The sequence below is a fragment of the Podarcis erhardii genome (genome assembly GCF_964252035.2).
Source record: "Podarcis erhardii genome assembly, chromosome: 14".
Lineage (NCBI taxonomy): Eukaryota > Metazoa > Chordata > Lepidosauria > Squamata > Lacertidae > Podarcis > Podarcis erhardii.
The window spans coordinates 14784727-14802265 of record NC_138503.1 but is presented as its reverse complement, the minus strand read 5'-3'; the positions used below and the strand labels follow the sequence as shown (position 1 = coordinate 14802265).

Genomic DNA, 17539 nt, shown 5'->3' with positions numbered 1-17539 from the left:
AGCAACCTGCATGCGTGCATTTGCTTTAAGGCTTATTTATTGCGCAGGAGATCATGCAACAACTCCCCTTCTATAATTGCCTACAATTCCCAGCCTGCCCCGCGCTCCGACTCCATGTGCACGCTTAACCCCTTCGAATCCTCGGCGCCGTTGCTGCAGCGGTTGAGATTCGGAGCTCAGATGGGTGTCAAGAGAATCCAGGCACGTGAAACGGCAGCTGGCTTTTCTTCGTCTCGGAAAAGCGGTGCGTTTGCGTGTGTGTGTGTGCATTGCAACCCCCGCTTTTTTCTCTTTTTTTTTTTTCTTGCTGTAACTCCGTGATCCCCGGACCCGCATCGTGAGAACGCGTCTCGCCTTTCTGTAACCGATCAGCCAGCCTCCCAAAGAAAACGGCAAATAAAAAATGGTCGGGGACGAATTGCTGGGGGGCAAGGGGGGCACCTGGGCGCAGCACCCGGGACCCGGACGCTGGGACAGCTGCTTACACATCCGCCATGGGGAAATCTAAAGCAAAAAATTGATTTTACAAAGGCCTCTCGGAAGCTGTGCGCCTCTGGACTGGCTGGTTTTTGGGTTTTTTCCGCCTGTTTTGGGAGGTGAATGGGGGGGGGGGGATGGCGCGATCGGCGGAGAAACCTTCCCTTTCCAGGGGGAGGCGAGGCTGCTTGGATGAATATTCAGGCATGCATATTCTTCCCCAGAAGCCTACACCCTCTTTTTTTGCTAATCCCCTTCCTTGCAAGCTGGCTCTGCTCAGTTGGCTGCCGGTGGGGGAGAAGAGCGCAGGAATCTATTCTCTCCGATTCGAGGGCCGTATCCTGAAGCGCTGGATCGCGCGCAAAGCGCAGGGCGTCTTCTCCACGGGGGGGGGGGGGGGCAGGTAGACCGCGCGTCCCTACGCGCTGCTGTTAGGGACCCTGTTCCTGTGCAGACGTGCCGCGATGTCCCCGCTCCGCATCGGGATAGCGGCTGCGGTTTTCCCTGGCGGTAGGAAACATGCCATTGTCCCCGGGGCACGCCAGCTGTGCCACTGCGCGCTATTGTTTTTGTTCCGCGCAGGGAGGGATCGGGATTGCGCTTCCCTCTGTCAGTTGCAGGGTCGCCACTCTCTGCTTTTCTATGGGGGACCCCGGGGGTGGATGAGGGAGGGGGTAATAATCCTGTTGATTATGTTGCTTTGACTGTATACTTTATATTTGACTTTCTTCAGAAATGTTTGATTTTGGATTGTTTCATTGATATTTTAATACGCTGTAAAGCGCTTTGAGATTTTTCTTTAAAATACAAAATGGTATAGAAATGAAATTAATACAGTGGTACCTCGGGTTACATACGCTTCAGGTTACAGACTCTGCTAACCCAGAAATATTACCTCAGGTTAAGAACTTTGCTTCAGAATGAGAACAGAAATTGCGCTCTGGCGGCGCAGCGGCAGCAGGAGGCCCCATTAGCTAAAGTGGTGCTTCAGGTTTTAAGAACAGTTTCAGGTTAAGTACGGACCTCCGGAACGTATTAAGTACGTAACCCGAGGTACCACTGTAATAATAATAAATAGGTCACCAGTGCTCCTCGAACCCTTTCCCCAGCTGCTTCTTAGAAACATTTCCTTCCCTATAACGTCCTGATCTGATGAGTCACAGGGTGCCACCAACATCCATGGCACTTTTTTTTGCTACAGATAGGTAGCCGTGTTGGTCTGCCATAGTCAAAACAAAATAAAAAAATTCCTTCCAGTAGCACCTTAAAGACCAACTAAGTTAGTTCTAGGTATGAGCTTTCGTGTGCATGCACACTGAAGAAGTGTGCATGCACACGAAAGCTCATACCTAGAACTAACTTAGTTGGTCTTCAAGGTGCTACTGGAAGGAATTTTTTTATGAAGAAGTGTGCGTGCACGCGAAAGCTCATACCTAGAACTAACTTAGTTGGTCTTCAAGGTGCTACTGGAAGGAATTTTTTTATGAATAAGTGTGCATGCACACAAAAGCTCATACCTAGAACTAACTTAGTTGGTCTTTAAGGTGCTACTGGAAGGAATTTTTTTATTTTGTTTTGACTTTTTTTTGCATAATTGTTAATGGAAGCAGTTCCCTGCCTCGAGGCGCTTACAATTAAAGGGATTAGACAGATGGGAGAGGCATGAGATGAGTATGAGGAAACTGGGCTACACCTCCTTAGACTTTGTAACCCATCAGGCCGGGCAGCTTATTGCAGTCTTGGCACAATATCAACGGGCAGAAGTTTACCTCAGTTCCTAAACCGCCCTCTTCTTTTCCCGTGTTGCAGTTTTGATCTCTTGGTGAACTCGGCGCATCTGGCTCCACCCAGGTGAGAGATGACCCGGGTGAATAGCAAAATGAAGCCCTCTGGCCTGCGAGGGGAAGTTGCCTGAGAAGAAAAGGGCCGATTGGGCCGGCCTCTGGCTGTGGTGCCGGCCGGCAACCCTTACCATGGCTCATTCCAGCATCTGGAACAGCCTCAAGTCTGTGCTGAGGAAGAACAATGACCCTCTGTTCCTGAACGACTGCAGTGCCTTTGACTTCTCGGACGAAGTTGGCGAGGAGGACTTCCCCAGGTTCAACAAGCTGCGGGTGGTGGTTTCGGAGGATGCGGCGGACGCTTCGGCTAACGGGGCCCACCTGGGCCCCCACTCCGACGACGAGTCCTTGCTGGACAGAGACATTGCTCTGCGGAACGCGCAGAACGGACCCGGCGCAGAACCTTGTAACAATTGCAACAAGCAAAGGGAACTCTCGAAGCAGAAGAAGGTGAAGAGGCGGCTGGTTCTAGCAGCCATCCTCTATCTCCTCTTTATGACAGGGGAGCTGATAGGTAAGAATGCCTTGATCTCAGGAGATCTTTCAATTGCTTCGCTGTGCCTTCGGGGACAGTCTTTTAATTATTTACTCGGTGGGACCAGCGGGTGACATAGCTCATTATGAAGAGGCGGCAAGCTCAGAGGGCATCTTGAGTAAGTAAAAGCAATGTGCGGGTGGAAAAGGGCATTGCCACCTTTGCAAATTACTGTTACATTCATCGATTCTCTGGAATAGTATGTCTCCATTTGCAAAGTGGAGATTTCATCTTCCTGTTGGTCATGCTTTTCTGAAAGGGATAAAGGAAGTTTAGTAGTACAGTGATACATCGGGTTATAGACACTTCAGGTTACAGACTCCGCTAACCCAGAAATAGTACCTCGGGTTAAGAACTTTGCTTCAGGATGAGAACAGAAATCGTGCGGCGGCAGCAGCGGGTGGCCCCATTAGCTAAAGTGGTACCTCAGGTTAAGAACAGTTTCAGGTTAAGAATCGACCTCCAGAACGAATTAAGTACTTAACCCGAGGTACCACTGTAGTAGTCGTAATAATAATAATAATAAAACCCTCTTTCTTTCTTTCTCTCTCTTTTTAACCTCCTCGAGAGGTTCAGAGGGTGGCAACACGAGAACGGGGCCTTTTCTGCAGTGGCTCCCCGTCTGTGGAATACTCTCCCCAGGGAAGTTCGCCTGGCACCTTCATTATACACCTTTAGGTGCCAGGCAAAAACCTTCCTCTTTAACCTGGCCTTTGTTACATCTGATTTACATCCTATGCCCTTTTAAAATGTGGGGTTTTGGGGGACGGGGGTAATTAGGTTGCTGTTTTTATTTTTATTAGGTATTTTGTGGTTTTATATCTTGATTTTATTCTGTGAAGCACCTTGAGACCCTCGGGTATAGGGCGGTATATAAATTCAATAAACAACAACAACGGGGCACTGCGTAGCTTGGTCGGTAGTGCGTGAGACTCCGAATTCCAGGGTCATGAAAGCTTCCTGCATTGCAGGGGTTAGACTAGATCAGGGGTCAGCAACCCGCGGCTCCGGAGCCACATGTGGCTCTTTTACACCTTTGCCGCGGCTCTGGGACGGATACTAGCGAGGGGAGGAGGCGCATTGTGTGCCCCGACACTCCCCACTGTTTTAAATGTCGCAATGGTTTTGCGGCTCCCAGTTTTTTTCCCTTTGGTCCAAGTGGCTCTTTTTGTCTTAAAGGTTGCAGACCCCTGGACTAGATGATTCTTGTGTTCCCTTCCAATTGTACACTTCTATGATTCTGTGGTCTGTTAGCTGTATGTCACATGCCCAGACGTAACAGCCTTGAGGCTTTCTCTTGAACTGTGTGGAATTTACACGGAAACTATCCCTCTGATGGAGACATTTCCGAAAAAGTTAGTTGCAGCTAAATTCTGTGAAAATCAATGGGCCTCAGCTTAGTCCCATTCCATTGTTTTAACTGGGATAATCATAATGGATTGTGACCATTGTATTTGTTGCATGCAGAGTTCAAGCTCTTTATCTGACATTCATCCTGTCTAAAATCGTGCGGTTATTCTGAACCATGTGCTTTTGTTTTTGTTTCAAAACCACGATGTTTCCCCCACTAGCTACTACTTATGTTGAATGTTCTACCCACCACAGTTGGATTCATGCCAACTGTGAACATTATAAGTGTTTGTTTGTGTAATGCTTGCATAAATACACGTCAAGATTTAAAGCCCAGAATAAAATCACATGGTTAAGTTTTTTTCATTTTGAAAAAACAAATTCGTCAAATCATCAAATTACCGGCCATAATCTAGCATGCATAGGCATTCTTAAACCTCATTCATATCAACAGCATTCAAAGTATGCACAACCATGAACTTTTGCAGGTACAGATATTACAAAAGCCTTAAAGGTAAAGGGACCCCTGACCATTAGGTCCAGTTGCGGACGACTCTGGGGTTGCAGCACTCATCTCGCTTTACTGGCCAAGGGAGCCAGCTTCCGGGTCATGTGGCCAGCACGACTAAGCCGCTTCTGGTGAACCAGAGCAGCGCACGGAAACGCTGTTTACCTTCCCGCCGGAGCGGTACCTATTTATCTACTTGCACTTTGACGTGCTTTCGAACTGCTAGCTTGGCAGGAACAGGGACTGAGCAACGGGAGCTCACTCCGTCGCGGGGATTTGAACCGCCAACCTTCTGATCAGCAAGTCCTAGGTTATGTGGTTTAACCCACAACACTACAAAAGCCTTAAGTAACTGCAAATAATAATCTATAGAATTTGTTCGTAGAGTTGGAAGGGACCGCAAGAGTCATCTAGTCCAACCCCTTGCAATGCAGGAATCTTTTTGCCCAACGTGGGATTCGAACCCACGACCTGTGAGGTTAAGAGTCTCATGCTGTACCAACGGAGCAATCCCTTCAGTTGGTGTGATTACTTGGACATATTCTTCCTGCTATAATTTGTATTCCTGGACTTTCCGTTCAGATTAATATCTCTTGGGTTAATTATTCTGATAGTCTGAGGTCTCGCAGCTAGCAGCAGCCTTGTTAGGTATCAGTAACTAAGCAATGAAACTTTTCAGGTAAATTACCAAAAAACAAGGACTTATTTAAGCAGTGTTTGGATTTTTTTTTAAAAAAACCACCTTTGCCCTGCAGTCCAGCAACTGGATCTATGTTTCTTTTCTCTGCATGTTTCTAAAAGTCATGTGAAAAGTTTTGTTGCATAAAGTTCTCCGTATAAAGTTGCCATTTGGTCAGTGACGGTAAATGAGGGTTGTTTCCAGTCAACCCAAACTTCATTGATGTGGTGTTGAATATGGTTTCAAAGGCCTGTGTTGTGCTTTCAGCGTGGGAAGTGTCTCCTGTTTAGATGTTCAGTGTCATAAATAACTTGGCATATACTTGGTGTGGCCAAATACGGTTAATAAAACTCTTGGGCTGGACGCTTGCAGCTTCTTTGGACTTACTGGAAATGCAGTTTTTCTGAGACGTAGCTCTTGTTCTTGAGGTGGTTTGTGGGACAGGAGTCTTTGTGAACTGCACTGTGGCAGAAATTAAGAGAGACTCCACAGTCTGGAAACCCTCAGAGAGTCACATTAATCAAAGCAAATGCAGTTGTTGTTTTTTTAAAAAAATAGTTTTTATTAAGTTTTTCTAATTTACATTTCAAGATATTCCTTTAGACAACCTTAAATCAATGACTCCCCTTCTTCTCTTTCCATGGTTCATTTTGCATACAATACATCCCTGCATATTTTACATGAACTAAACCATTCAGTAATCCATTGCTAGTAAAGGTAAAGGGAACCCTGACCATTAGGTCCAGTCGCGGACGACTCTGGGGTTGCAGCGCTCATCTCGCTTTACTGGCCGAGGGAGCCGGAGTACAGCTTCCGGGTCATGTGGCCAGCATGACTAAGCCGCTTCTGGTGAACCAGACTAGCGCACGGAAACGCTGTTTACCTTCCCGCCGGAGCGGTACCTATTTATCTACTTGCACTTCGTGCTTTCGAACTGCTAGGTTGGCAGGAGCTGGAACGGAGCAACGGGAGCTCACCCCGTCACAGGGAATCGAACCACTGACCTTCTGATCAGCAAGCCCAAGAGGCTCTGTGGTTTAACTTCTTTACACTGCTGAATTTATCTTAATGCTACCAGTGTTTTTAAATGAACACAATTTTCACCCAAATAATCAGTAAACATATATTCTTCTTGTTCTCTTATTTTGTATGTTAAATCTGCAAGCTGTGCATATTCCATCAGTTTAAGTTGCCATTCTTCTTTGGCTGGGACCTTGCTCATTTTCCATTTTGGGGCTAGCAAAACACGGGGCACAGTAGTAGCATACATAAATAATATTTTTGGATACCTGGGTGCAGTGGCTGACTTCTCAATCTCCACAGGAAAAATGCCACCTGGCCTATTATTTCCCCCCACGCCGCACCAGTTTTCAGCTCTGAACCTCCTAAGCTGCTTGCACAAAGATTTGTGATCAGCCAGCCATGAGATGGGCCTTTGTCCTTCATGGCTCATTGAAGGCGGCAATGAGACAGACATCAGGCTCATTATTGACCGGGATCTTAACATGGCCTTTTTGAAATCTCTTCTACAGAGGAGGCAATAAGGAGACTTCTTTTTTCTTACTCTCCTATGGAGATCGAGTTGCTGCGGACACACCTCACCCCGCTGCTTCCATTGTCAGAGAAGTGCCTCTGACACTGGCACTGATTTTGGGCAACATTGTGCCCATTGGGGGCAAGATCTCACCCAAAATTGGCACAGTGGGGTGCACAGTGGTGGCAAAGCGGGCAGCGGCAGGAGCAGGGAGGTAGTAGTGGCAGCAGTGGCAGGGCAGAGAGGCACTTCCCGGTGGAGGAAGGGAGGACAGGAAGAATAGTTTGTGAGCCAAACGCTTATTTAAAGGTAAAGGGTAAAGGGACCCCTGACCATTAGGTCCAGTCGTGGCCGACTCTGGGGTTGCGGCGCTCAACTTGCTTTATTGGCCGAGGGAGCCAGCGTACAGCTTCTGGGTCATGTGGCTGGCGTGACTAAGTTGCTTCTGGCAAACCAAAACAGTGCACAGAAACGCCGTTTACCTTCCCGCCGGAGTGGTACCTATTTATCTACTTGCACTTTGACGTGCTTTCGAACTGTTAGCTTGGCAGGAGCAGGGACCGAACAACGGGAGCTCACCCCACTGCGGGGATTCGAACCGCTGACCTTCTGATCGGCAAGCCCTAGGCTCTGTGCTTTAACACACAGCACCACCCACGTCCCAAGCACTTATTTAGAGCAGGGCTAAAGACCTAGAGGAGGAGGAGGAACTTTATTTTAGGATCTGTACCTCATTTTCATGGTACTATGCATATGCCCACATTCTTCCTCCATGCCCAGGTTCTGCCATCTAATCACAGGGGCAGGAGAGGCACATTAATCCCACACAACAGATCGGTACATGTGATTATTGTTGGTCCTGGAAAAAAGCCATGGAAAAGGTTTGTCTGTTTTTCAGTGTAGTTCCAAGGCTACAATGGTTGCGTCCCACCACTGCGAGTAGTGCTTCTTTTTTTGAAATAGATTTTATTTGTTTTTAGAAGTATAACATCATAACAATACATCCACACACATCCACATTTACATATTCCTCCGAATTTCTGGACTTCCCACCTCCCCTTCATGGGTCTTTATTATTAAACCTTTTCTGCTGCATCTTTTCCAGTAATCTGAGTTTTATATAACTCCACTGTCTCCATAGTACTTGCTACGTTACAAGTGTTGCTGCAATCCTGCTAAGGTTTTCACCTGCTTACAGTGGTCTCCAAGATAAATTATGAATTTTCCCCATTCTTTGTTAAAGTTTTGGTCTTCTTGGTTCCTGAGCTTTCCGGTCAACTTTGCCATTTTGGCATATTCCAATCGGGGCGGAGCAAGGTGGTGGTGGGCGTCATCACCAAGGGGGTGACATTCGGCGCGCTGCCCGCCCGTGACTCCTGCCTACCCTGAGCTGTGGGGGGAAGTGGGGTAGTTTCGCTGCCTAATAGAGTGGAACCTCGGTTTTTGAATGTAATCCATTCTGGAAGACCGTTCGACTTCTGAAAACCAAGGATCAATGGGCGGTCGGCAAAATCCATTGAAAAATGGAAAAACATGCAGTGGAAGCCATTCAATTTCCAAAAATGCGTCCGAAAACAGAAGCAGTTACTTCCAGGTTTTCAGTGTTCGAGTTCCGAATTGTTCAGCTTCCGAGATGCATGAAAACCAAGGTTCCACTCTATTTACTTGTATGTGCTTGTTGCTACAGGTCCTTTAAAACACACCCTAGCATATTTACACCAGGGCTATAAACCATGTTTCATATACAGTGGTACCTCAGGTTAAGTACTTAATTCGTTCCGGAGGTCCGTACTTAACCTGAAACTGTTCTTAACCTGAAGCACCACTTTAGCTAATGGGGCCTCCCGCTGCTGCCGCGCCGCCGGAGCACGATTTCTGTTCTCATCCTGAAGCAAAGTTCTTAACCCGAGGTACTATTTCTGGGATAGTGGAGTCTGGAACCTGAAGCATATGTAACCTGAAGCGTATGTAACCCAAGGTACCACTGTATGTGCATTGTACGAGGTGTTTTTTTCTGCTAAGGGCTTCATATGCTGTAATGGCCTAGAATTATTACGACCCCGGCGCAGCTGCATTTATTCATTTGTTGATATACATTTTAAATTGTAATGTGTGGATATGGCAATTGATGTGCTTGTGTGTGATTGGCGGCTGCTCCCTTTTGAGGGTACACTTGGTTTTACTTCTCTGTAGCACAGACCCCTCAGTATTATAGACCTAACATATATTTTCCTTTTAAATTTGCACGTCAAGGTGGATACGTTGCCAACAGCCTAGCAATCATGACGGATGCGCTTCATATGTTAACTGACCTCAGTGGCATTATTTTGACCCTGCTTGCTTTGTGGCTATCTGCAAAATCACCGACCAAAAAATTCACCTTCGGATTTCACCGCTTAGGTACGTAATCTTTTTTTAAAAAAATATTGTTGTCATTCAAATAGAGCTGTATGTACTAATATAGGTAAGAGATGTATCCCTAAACTGTGCAAGCTCATCAGGGGCTAATAGCCTTTGAGAGCTACAGTTAAACCTTGGTTCCCGAATGGCTTAGTTGCCGATCAAATCGGCTCCCGAATGCCGCAAAACCGGAAGTAAGTGTTCCCATTTGTGAACATTTTTTGGAAGCCGAATGTCCAACGCGGCTTCCGTATGAGTGCAGGAAGCTCCTGCAGCCAATCGGAAACCGTGCCTTTGTTTTGGAATGGTTTTGGGAGTAAAATGGACTCCTGGAACAGATTAAGTTCGAGAACCAAGGTACCACTGTATTTTTAAAAGTTGATTTATGAACTGAAAGTAGGCGGTATTGGTGGCGAGGAGGAATAGTAAAGCCCACTTTTACCTGTTCCTTTATTAAGGAGACACTTTTGGCTGTTCATGCATTCCGCCCTTCTTCTTTTTGCTTTCCTGTATATGTTCTAAACATATTGGGTGTTCGTCTAGAAACGTTATTTGCATCAGGACCCTGACAGGCTTATTGTAGTGTGAGGTTCCATAGGCAGAAGCCCCTTCATCATGTGTGTGAAAAAGAGGGCAAGGTCAAGGCCTGTAGCTCAGTGGTTAGAGAATTTGCTTTGCATGCAGAAGGTCCCAGGTTCAGTCCTCAGCATCTCAAGGTAGGGGACGCGGGTAGCGCTATAGTTTAAACAACTGAGCCTCTTTGGGCTCGTCGATCAGAAAGTCTGCGGTTCGAATCCCCGCAACGGAGTGAACGCCCGTTGCTCTGTCCCAGCTCCTGCCAACCTAGCAGTTTGAAAGCACGCCAGTGCAAGTAGATAAACAGGTACCACTGCGGTAGGAAGGTAAATGGCACTTCCATGCGCTCTGGTTTCCATCACGGTGTCCCATTGCACCAGAAGCAGTTTAGTTCTGCTGGCCACAAGACCCGGAAAGCTGTCTGTGGACAAACGCCGAATCCCTCGGCCTGAAAGTGAGATGAGCGCCACAACCTCATAGTTTCCTTTGGCTGGACTCAGCCGTCCAGGGGTCCTGTACTTTTTACTTGTTTTACTAAGTAGGGCTGGGAGAGAACCCTGTCTGATATCCTGGAAAGCTGTTGCCAGTCAGTGTTGAAAATTCTGCGCTCAGTCGATGAAGGGTTTGACTGATGTGGTTTAGGGCAGCTTCCTATGTTCTGAAGATATAAGGCAGCAATCCCACACTTGCTTCCCTATGAGTAAGCACGGGTCTAAGGCATACCTTCTAAGACAGCTGCTGTGCTGCAGTGGTTAGAGCAGGGCTGGGGAACCTGTGGTCCATTAGCTGTTACTAGACTACAAGTCCCATCCTCCTTGACCTTCGGCCATGCTGACTCCCACATCATCTGGAGGGCCACAGGTCTTCCCCATTTCCAGGTCAGAGCATCAGTCTTAGAACTGGATCCCACTGGGAGATCTTGGGCCAGTCACACACAACTCCTTCTGACTTGCAGCCTAAGAACATAACAGCCCCGCCGTCAGAGACCAAAGGTCTGCCCAGTTTAGCATTCTGTTCCAGTGGCGTCGCGTGGGTTGCCAGAACCTGGGGCCGTATAGAGGGTGGTGGGAGGGAAATGAACAGAGTATGCATGCACGTTCAATTGCCTAATGGCGTGTGCGTCGCCCAGCAGATCACAGCCACAGAGATAAGAAAAGAAGAGCTGTTCTGTTGTACGGAGAGGTCACTTCCTGGTTTGCATGGAGAAGCCATTTTCAGATTTCTGCCCGCTAACAAATCTGCGCATGGGGCCTCCTCATGCTACAGCATTGTTCTGTTTGCACAGTGACCAACCAAATACCTGTAGAAAGCCCATAATTATGTGTAGCTTTGTGCTTCTTGGTTAGAATGTCAGATTAGGACTTGAGAGACCAGGGTTCAAATCCCCGCTTGGCCATATAGCTCACCTTGGACCAGTCACTGCCTCTTAGCCTAGCCTACTTCACAGGGTTGTTGTTGAGGTTAGATGAGGAGGGGGAGAATCGAGTCTGCCACCACTGGGAAGAAAAAAAGTGGGATATAAATGTAACGAATGAACAAGCAAACAATATAACGTTCTTAATAATAAATGCTGAATTAGTGAGGCATCTAATCATAGCCTGCATTTTAAATCAAGGCCCATTGATTTCAGGCCCATTGATTTACATTAGGCCCATTGATTTCAGAGGAGCTGTGTATTGGATTGTGGTTAAGTTGATTATTATTTATTTATTTATTTATTTATTTATTATTTATACCCTGCCTATCTGGCTGGGTTTCCCCAGCCACTCTGGGCGGCTTCCAACAAAACACTAAAATACAATACCTATTAAACATTAAAAGCTTCCCTAAACAGGGCTGCCTTTAGATGTCTTCTAAAAGTTTGGTAGTTATTTTTCTCTTTGACATCTGGTGGGAGGGCGTTCCACAAGGCAGGTGCCACTACCGAGAAGGCCCTCTGCCTGGTTCCCTGTAACTTGGCTTCTCGCAGCGAGGGAACCGCCAGAAGGCCCTTGGCGCTGGACCTCAGTGTCTTTAGAAACTATTACAGTTTATCTCCTAAAGCCAGGGCAGCACGCATCAAAAGTTTCCAAGAACATTTATCAACTCTTAGAAAGCAAAGTTACGAAACAAAAAAGTGTGTTGCAGTTAAAATATGCACTGACTCAGCTCTGCTTCAAGCCTGTGTTAGGTTAGTCTCTGATCAGATTATTTAATTCACTGTTCATGTGACTTCTTCTTCTTTAAAGCTATAATTAGATTTTTTTTTCAGTCGTGCTTTTTGTTTTTAGTTCCAAATTGTAATGGGGGCCCCATGGGAGATGCACATAATAACCCTAAGCAATGGGGTGTATTTAAAAGCCTTTGAAAACGACTCCTGGCCCCGGTGGGTTATATTTCAGTCATAAGGATACTCATGCCACAAAATTAAAAACTCTTGAAAGAAAAGGTTCGTTGCTGCCAAACTCCTTATCGCTAGAGCCGCAGGAAGACTTGCTACTGTACAGTATAGTACAGTATGGCTTTATAATGAATTGATGGGCTGATACTGTAAGCCCAGTGTGCAGGAAAATGTCTCTATCTAGGAATAAAAGCTTGGCAGGCTCAGTTATGAAATTTAACCCTCCTCCTAGATGGAGTAAAAGGAGACTTTGGAAATATTTTTTTCCTCACAGGGCCCATTAATAGTTTCACTCTTCAATTTTTATGCTGCTTTTACATTCTGTTTGCATGTATTACATGGTTTTCTTTCTTTTCTTTTTTCCATTTTTTCCATTTTGTTTTGTTTAGGCATTACAACAACTTTAGAAAAATAATTAAAACCAAATTGAATACAAATTGCTTTGAGAACATTCAGGCATTATTATATGACAGCATCAGTTACTTTTATCCTAATAAATGTTTCTTTTCTCTTGTATTACATGGTTTTACTACACTGTCCTATGTATGATTACTCGGAAGTAACTCCCAGGTATTCAATAGGGCCTTTCCCCGGAAAAGCTGCTTGGATTACTGCCTTAATATTTGTTCATTTTTATTTATTTAAAAGAATTTCTAAACCACTCAGCATTGAAAATGTATTTAAGTGGTGCACAGAAATACAAACAGCAAAACAGTATAACAAAATCAGAAATTTAAAAAATACAGTATTGTTGTATTTTTGATGTATGCATGTCCTCAAAGTCACCCTGGTTGTTGTTTTTAAGATAGTAGGGAAAATAGCTTATATTGGGCTCATAAGACTGGGAAGCAGCTGAAGAATTTTGAGTTCAGTTTCTCCTAATAAGTTAGCCTATTACTGTTGTGGGGTTTTTTGTTTTTTTTTAAGAACCTGTGACAGCTTTGCAGAGTAGCTGTCTTGCAGAGTAGCCTGTGGTGCAGTTTTTGCTAATTAAATGAGCTTGTGATGTTGTACGGCATGGGCTTTCCAAACTGAGGGCTCCAGGGAAACTTTAGATTCCTCAAAAGCTTAAATGGGATTTCTCCATAGCTTATCTGTTGGTTTCCCCCAGGCATATGGTCACAGCCATTGTGAGATGATGATGCTGGAATAGTTGGAGTATCGGCCTGATCCATCACCCTCTTCTCACATTATTATTTCCTTTTCCTTTTGAAATATTTTTTATCTGATTTTACAAGTATAAAATTATAATATACAACCATACACATCCATATTTAAAGATTCCTCCGAATCTCTGGACTTCCCACCTTCCCCTCAATGGTTCCTCTTGTCAGCTTTTTCAACTGCATATTATTCAGTAGCCCATATTTTATGTCATTCCATTATCTCCATAGTACAGTTGTACCTTGGTTGTCAAACGCCTTGGTACTCATACGTTTTGGCTCCTGAACGATCAAAACCCAGAAGTGAATGTTCCAGTTTTTGAACTTTTTTTAGAAGCCAAACGTCCAAGGTGGCTTCCGATTGGCTGCAGGAGTTTCCTGCAGCCAATCTGAAGCCGTGCTTTGGTTTCCGAACGTTTTGGAAGTTGAACGGACTTCCGGAACGGATTCCATTCTACTTCCAAGGTACGACTGTATACGCTACTGTCAGGGTTTCTGGGAGAAGTGAGGAGATGGCAGAGGAGACGGAAAGCGAGTGGGAGGAGGGAGAGAGAGACGAGGAAGAAGATGACGGAATTCGAAGGGAATCTATGAGCCTAAGCAGTGAGTCAGAGGATTCCCAAAAGGGAGCTAGCATGATCAGGCGAAAAGCAGGAGAAGAGAGAAGCTGTGAAAAGTCAGGGAAGGAGGGGAGAAAGCCCAGTGAAGCACAGACGCTGTCAGAGGGGTCTCAGCCGGAACGGAGTAAAGGGGGTGGAGTTGTCAGCCTCTCGGAGGGAGGAGGAACAGGAGAAAACAGAGAGAGGGGGTTGGAGCAAGGTGTTCAGCCGGAAAGGGTAGAGAGTGGAACAGGGGGCAGTATAGAGGACGAAGGAAAGGTCAAAAGCAACGTACGCGCGCCAAGTTCAAACATAGAGGCGCGCGGAAGTGGGGAAAGCTCAGAGGAGGAGCCCGGCCCCAAAGCCAGAAGGAGGGGGCAGGAGGCGGCAGAGGATTCAGCCTCAGGCGAATCCCGGAAAGAGAGAACCCAGGGGGGCAGAAAGACCCTGCGGAAAAGAAAGGAGAGGAAGAGGTGGTCTAGAGCCAGGCTATTAAGTTGGTGTGGAGGAGGGGAGGAGTCAGAGGGGGACTTCGGTGGTCTAACGTGACAGACGTACAGCCACAATGCCGAACTGTGAAAGAAGCAATTATCTTCAATAAACTTTTCCTGTAAGTAAACTACAACGGAGTAAGGTCTCTCGTGAGCTGGGACCCACCTGGGTGGCTGTGACAGAAAGTCCCCCTCCTCCCTCTGAAAGCAAAAATTTTTTTTTGCGAAGCTCACGAACGGGGCAGCCATGAGTGCTGAGGAACAGCTGGCTGCACTCCGGGATCAGATTACCACTCTCACAACGGCAGTCATTGCTTCGCAGAAGAAGAATGCTGACTTGGAGAAAGCGTGCCAGGATTTGCAAGCAAGGTGGGAAAATGCGGACCAGGCGGGGACCCCGGGCTCCAGAGCGGAGGGCATTGCGCTTGGAAGGAGGGGGGGTGCCCTAGTTTCGCATTTTAATGGCAACTTGCAAGACTATCCCAACTTCAGGGCAGATGTCGTGTATGCACTGCATTTACTCCGTCATGATTTTAGAGATGAGGAGGAGAGAGTGGGATTTATTGTTTCGCACCTGCATGGGGAGGCCAGGGCTTGGCTACGCAATCTGTGGCGCGAAGATGGACCAGCCCGTCGCAATGCAGATGCGTTTATCAAGGCAATGGATGCTTGTTTTCAATCCTCTGTGGATAAGGACATTGCGCGCCGGCAGATGCACGGGCTGAGGCAGGGGAGAGCCACTGTACGCCAATATCATTCTAAATTTTTTGCATTGCTCACCGCCTTAGATTGGCCGAAGGACAGTCTACCGGTCAGGGATCTTTTTTGGGAGGGATTGAGCCCCTCCGTCAAGGATGAGATCGCAAGGGAGGACAGACCCCAGACCCTGGAAGACGTGGTGCAACGGGCTTTGGCTATAGGAATTCGACATGAGGGACGTCCGTGGCACGAGGAGGGGGGGCCCCAAGCGCGCGCGCAAGCAAAAGCTCTCCCTTTTGTGCACAGGGATTTCAGCCGTGCGCACCCCTCACCAATGGGGAAGGAAGGCGAAGAGCCAATGGAGATTGGTGGTGCTAGGGCTCAAAAGCCATCCCAGAGCCCCATCCCTGCTGCAGCCAAAGCGAAGCCTCCTAGAGGGACCAGGAAGTGTTACATCTGCGACAGTGCACACCATATGGCGAAAGAGTGCCCCCAGAGGCTCCAGAAGCACACTGCAGCACTAGCAACTGTGACAGCAGAGGTGCAATCAGAGGAGCAGCTTCAGGGAAACTGCAGTGCCTGGCTGGAAGCAGAGCTACTGGGGCTCAGCCAGGCGGATCTGTAGAGAAGTCCCCAGCATCCTTGCAGCGCATGGACCCTTTACCTCCCAAACCAGCAGTTTTACTCACAGCAACACTCCAGCTGCCTGATGGGCGACTTCTCGAGGTTCCAACAACCATCGATTCGGGAAGCAACGCCGATTTCGTGGGATTACAGTTCGTCAAGCAGCATAACATAGCGCTCCTGCCTGCAACGACGCCTCTGAACGTGGTCACGGTAGACGGCAGGAAGTTGCTGGGGGGGCAAGTGGTGCAGCAAACCCCTCCCATGATGATGCAAATTGGAGACCATCGAGAGCTTATTAGTTTCAATGTCACCCACTTATCGGACACGCCCATCGTGTTGGGCATGAGTTGGCTGGACAGGCACAGTCCCGCGGTTGCTTGGTACCAGAGGCAGATCACCTTTTGTTCATCGTATTGCGCCCAGAATTGCATCCAAACCGATCAAGGAGGAGAAGCCGAACAGCAGCTGCATCTGAGTATGGTGCAAGCGGTTCCTCACAAGTACGCGGAGTTCTTGGAGGTTTTCTGCGAAAAGGAAGCTGACAAATTGCCGCCTCACAGACCTTACGACTGCGCGATTGACTTAGTGCCAGGCGCGCAGTTGCCAACTGCCAAGCTGTACTCCATGTCGGAAGACGAGCTGCAAGAGCTTCGGGAGTTCATAGAACACAACCTCAAGCGCGGATTCATCCAGGAATCTAAAGCAGCGGGAGGCAGTCCTGTTTTCTTTGTGAAAAAGAAAGACACGCCCCAGAAGAGGCTCATTGTGGACTACTGGTTCATAAACAGACTAACTAAGCCCAAGGCCTTCCCCATGCCCAAAATTGACGACCTTTTGGCTACAGTCAGGAGGGGGAAGATTTTTACCAAGCTGGATTTACGTGGAGCTTACAACCTCATCCGCATCAGGAAGGGCGACGAGTGGAAGACGGCCATGTTCACTCCTTTGGGCACGTACGAATACAGAGTTATGCCCTTCGGTCTACAAAATGGCAGCCATGTTTTCCAAGCATTCATGCATCACGTCCTGGCAGGTCTCCTCTACAAGAAGTGTGTCTGTTTTCTCGACGATATCCTGATTTTCTCGGAATCGCCAGAGGATCACGATAAGGACGTGAAGGAAGTTCTGCAGAGGCTGAAGGAACACAGGCTGTACGCCAAGTTGGAGAAGTGCCAGTTTGATGTGAGAGAGGTAGATTTCCTTGGCTACAAGCTGTCCGACGAGGGACTGGCCATGGACAAGACTAAAGTCCAAGCGCTGTTGGACTGGAAAAGCCCTCGAAATCGGAAGGAGGTCCAGAGGTTCATCGGCTTTGCCAATTTTTATCGCAAGTTTATTAAAGGTTTTGCAAACGCGACGGCGGCAATCACTGACACCCTCAGTTCCAAGAAGAAGAAGTTCGTCTGGACCGAACAAGCAGAGCGATCCTTTCGGAAGCTTAAAAGCCTTTTCGCCTCCGAGGAGCAGCTGCTGCACGTGAATCCTGGCAGGCCCATGCGGGTAGAGACAGATGCATCAGACAGAGCAGTTGGGGCCGTCCTCTTGCAAGAGGATTCGCAAGGCAACTGGAGACCGGGTGCATTCTACTCCCGGAAGCTCAGCAAGACGGAGCGCAACTACACCATATGGGACAGGGAGTTGTTGGCCATTCATGCAGCTTTCAAAGCGTGGCGACACTTC

General features: G+C 47.3%; 1 protein-coding gene across 4 annotated transcripts in view; it reads left to right on the top strand.

Annotated features, from left to right (window-relative positions):
* Positions 1 to 128: 128 nt before the first annotated feature.
* Positions 129 to 17539, top strand: part of SLC30A4 (solute carrier family 30 member 4) — a 35250-nt gene continuing 17839 nt past the window's right edge. Inside the window, exons 1-3 of one of the 4 annotated variants that reach the window (XM_081839146.1) lie at positions 129 to 244; positions 2287 to 2832; positions 9178 to 9324. In XM_081839146.1, the coding sequence (XP_081695272.1) occupies positions 2451 to 2832; positions 9178 to 9324 (529 nt within the window). In that variant the 5' untranslated portion in view covers positions 129 to 244; positions 2287 to 2450. Of the gene's footprint in view, positions 245 to 293; positions 407 to 466; positions 988 to 2286; positions 2833 to 9177; positions 9325 to 17539 lie in introns of those variants that run through there. The other 3 variants (XM_081839143.1, XM_081839144.1, XM_081839145.1) reach the window with 3 other exon arrangements.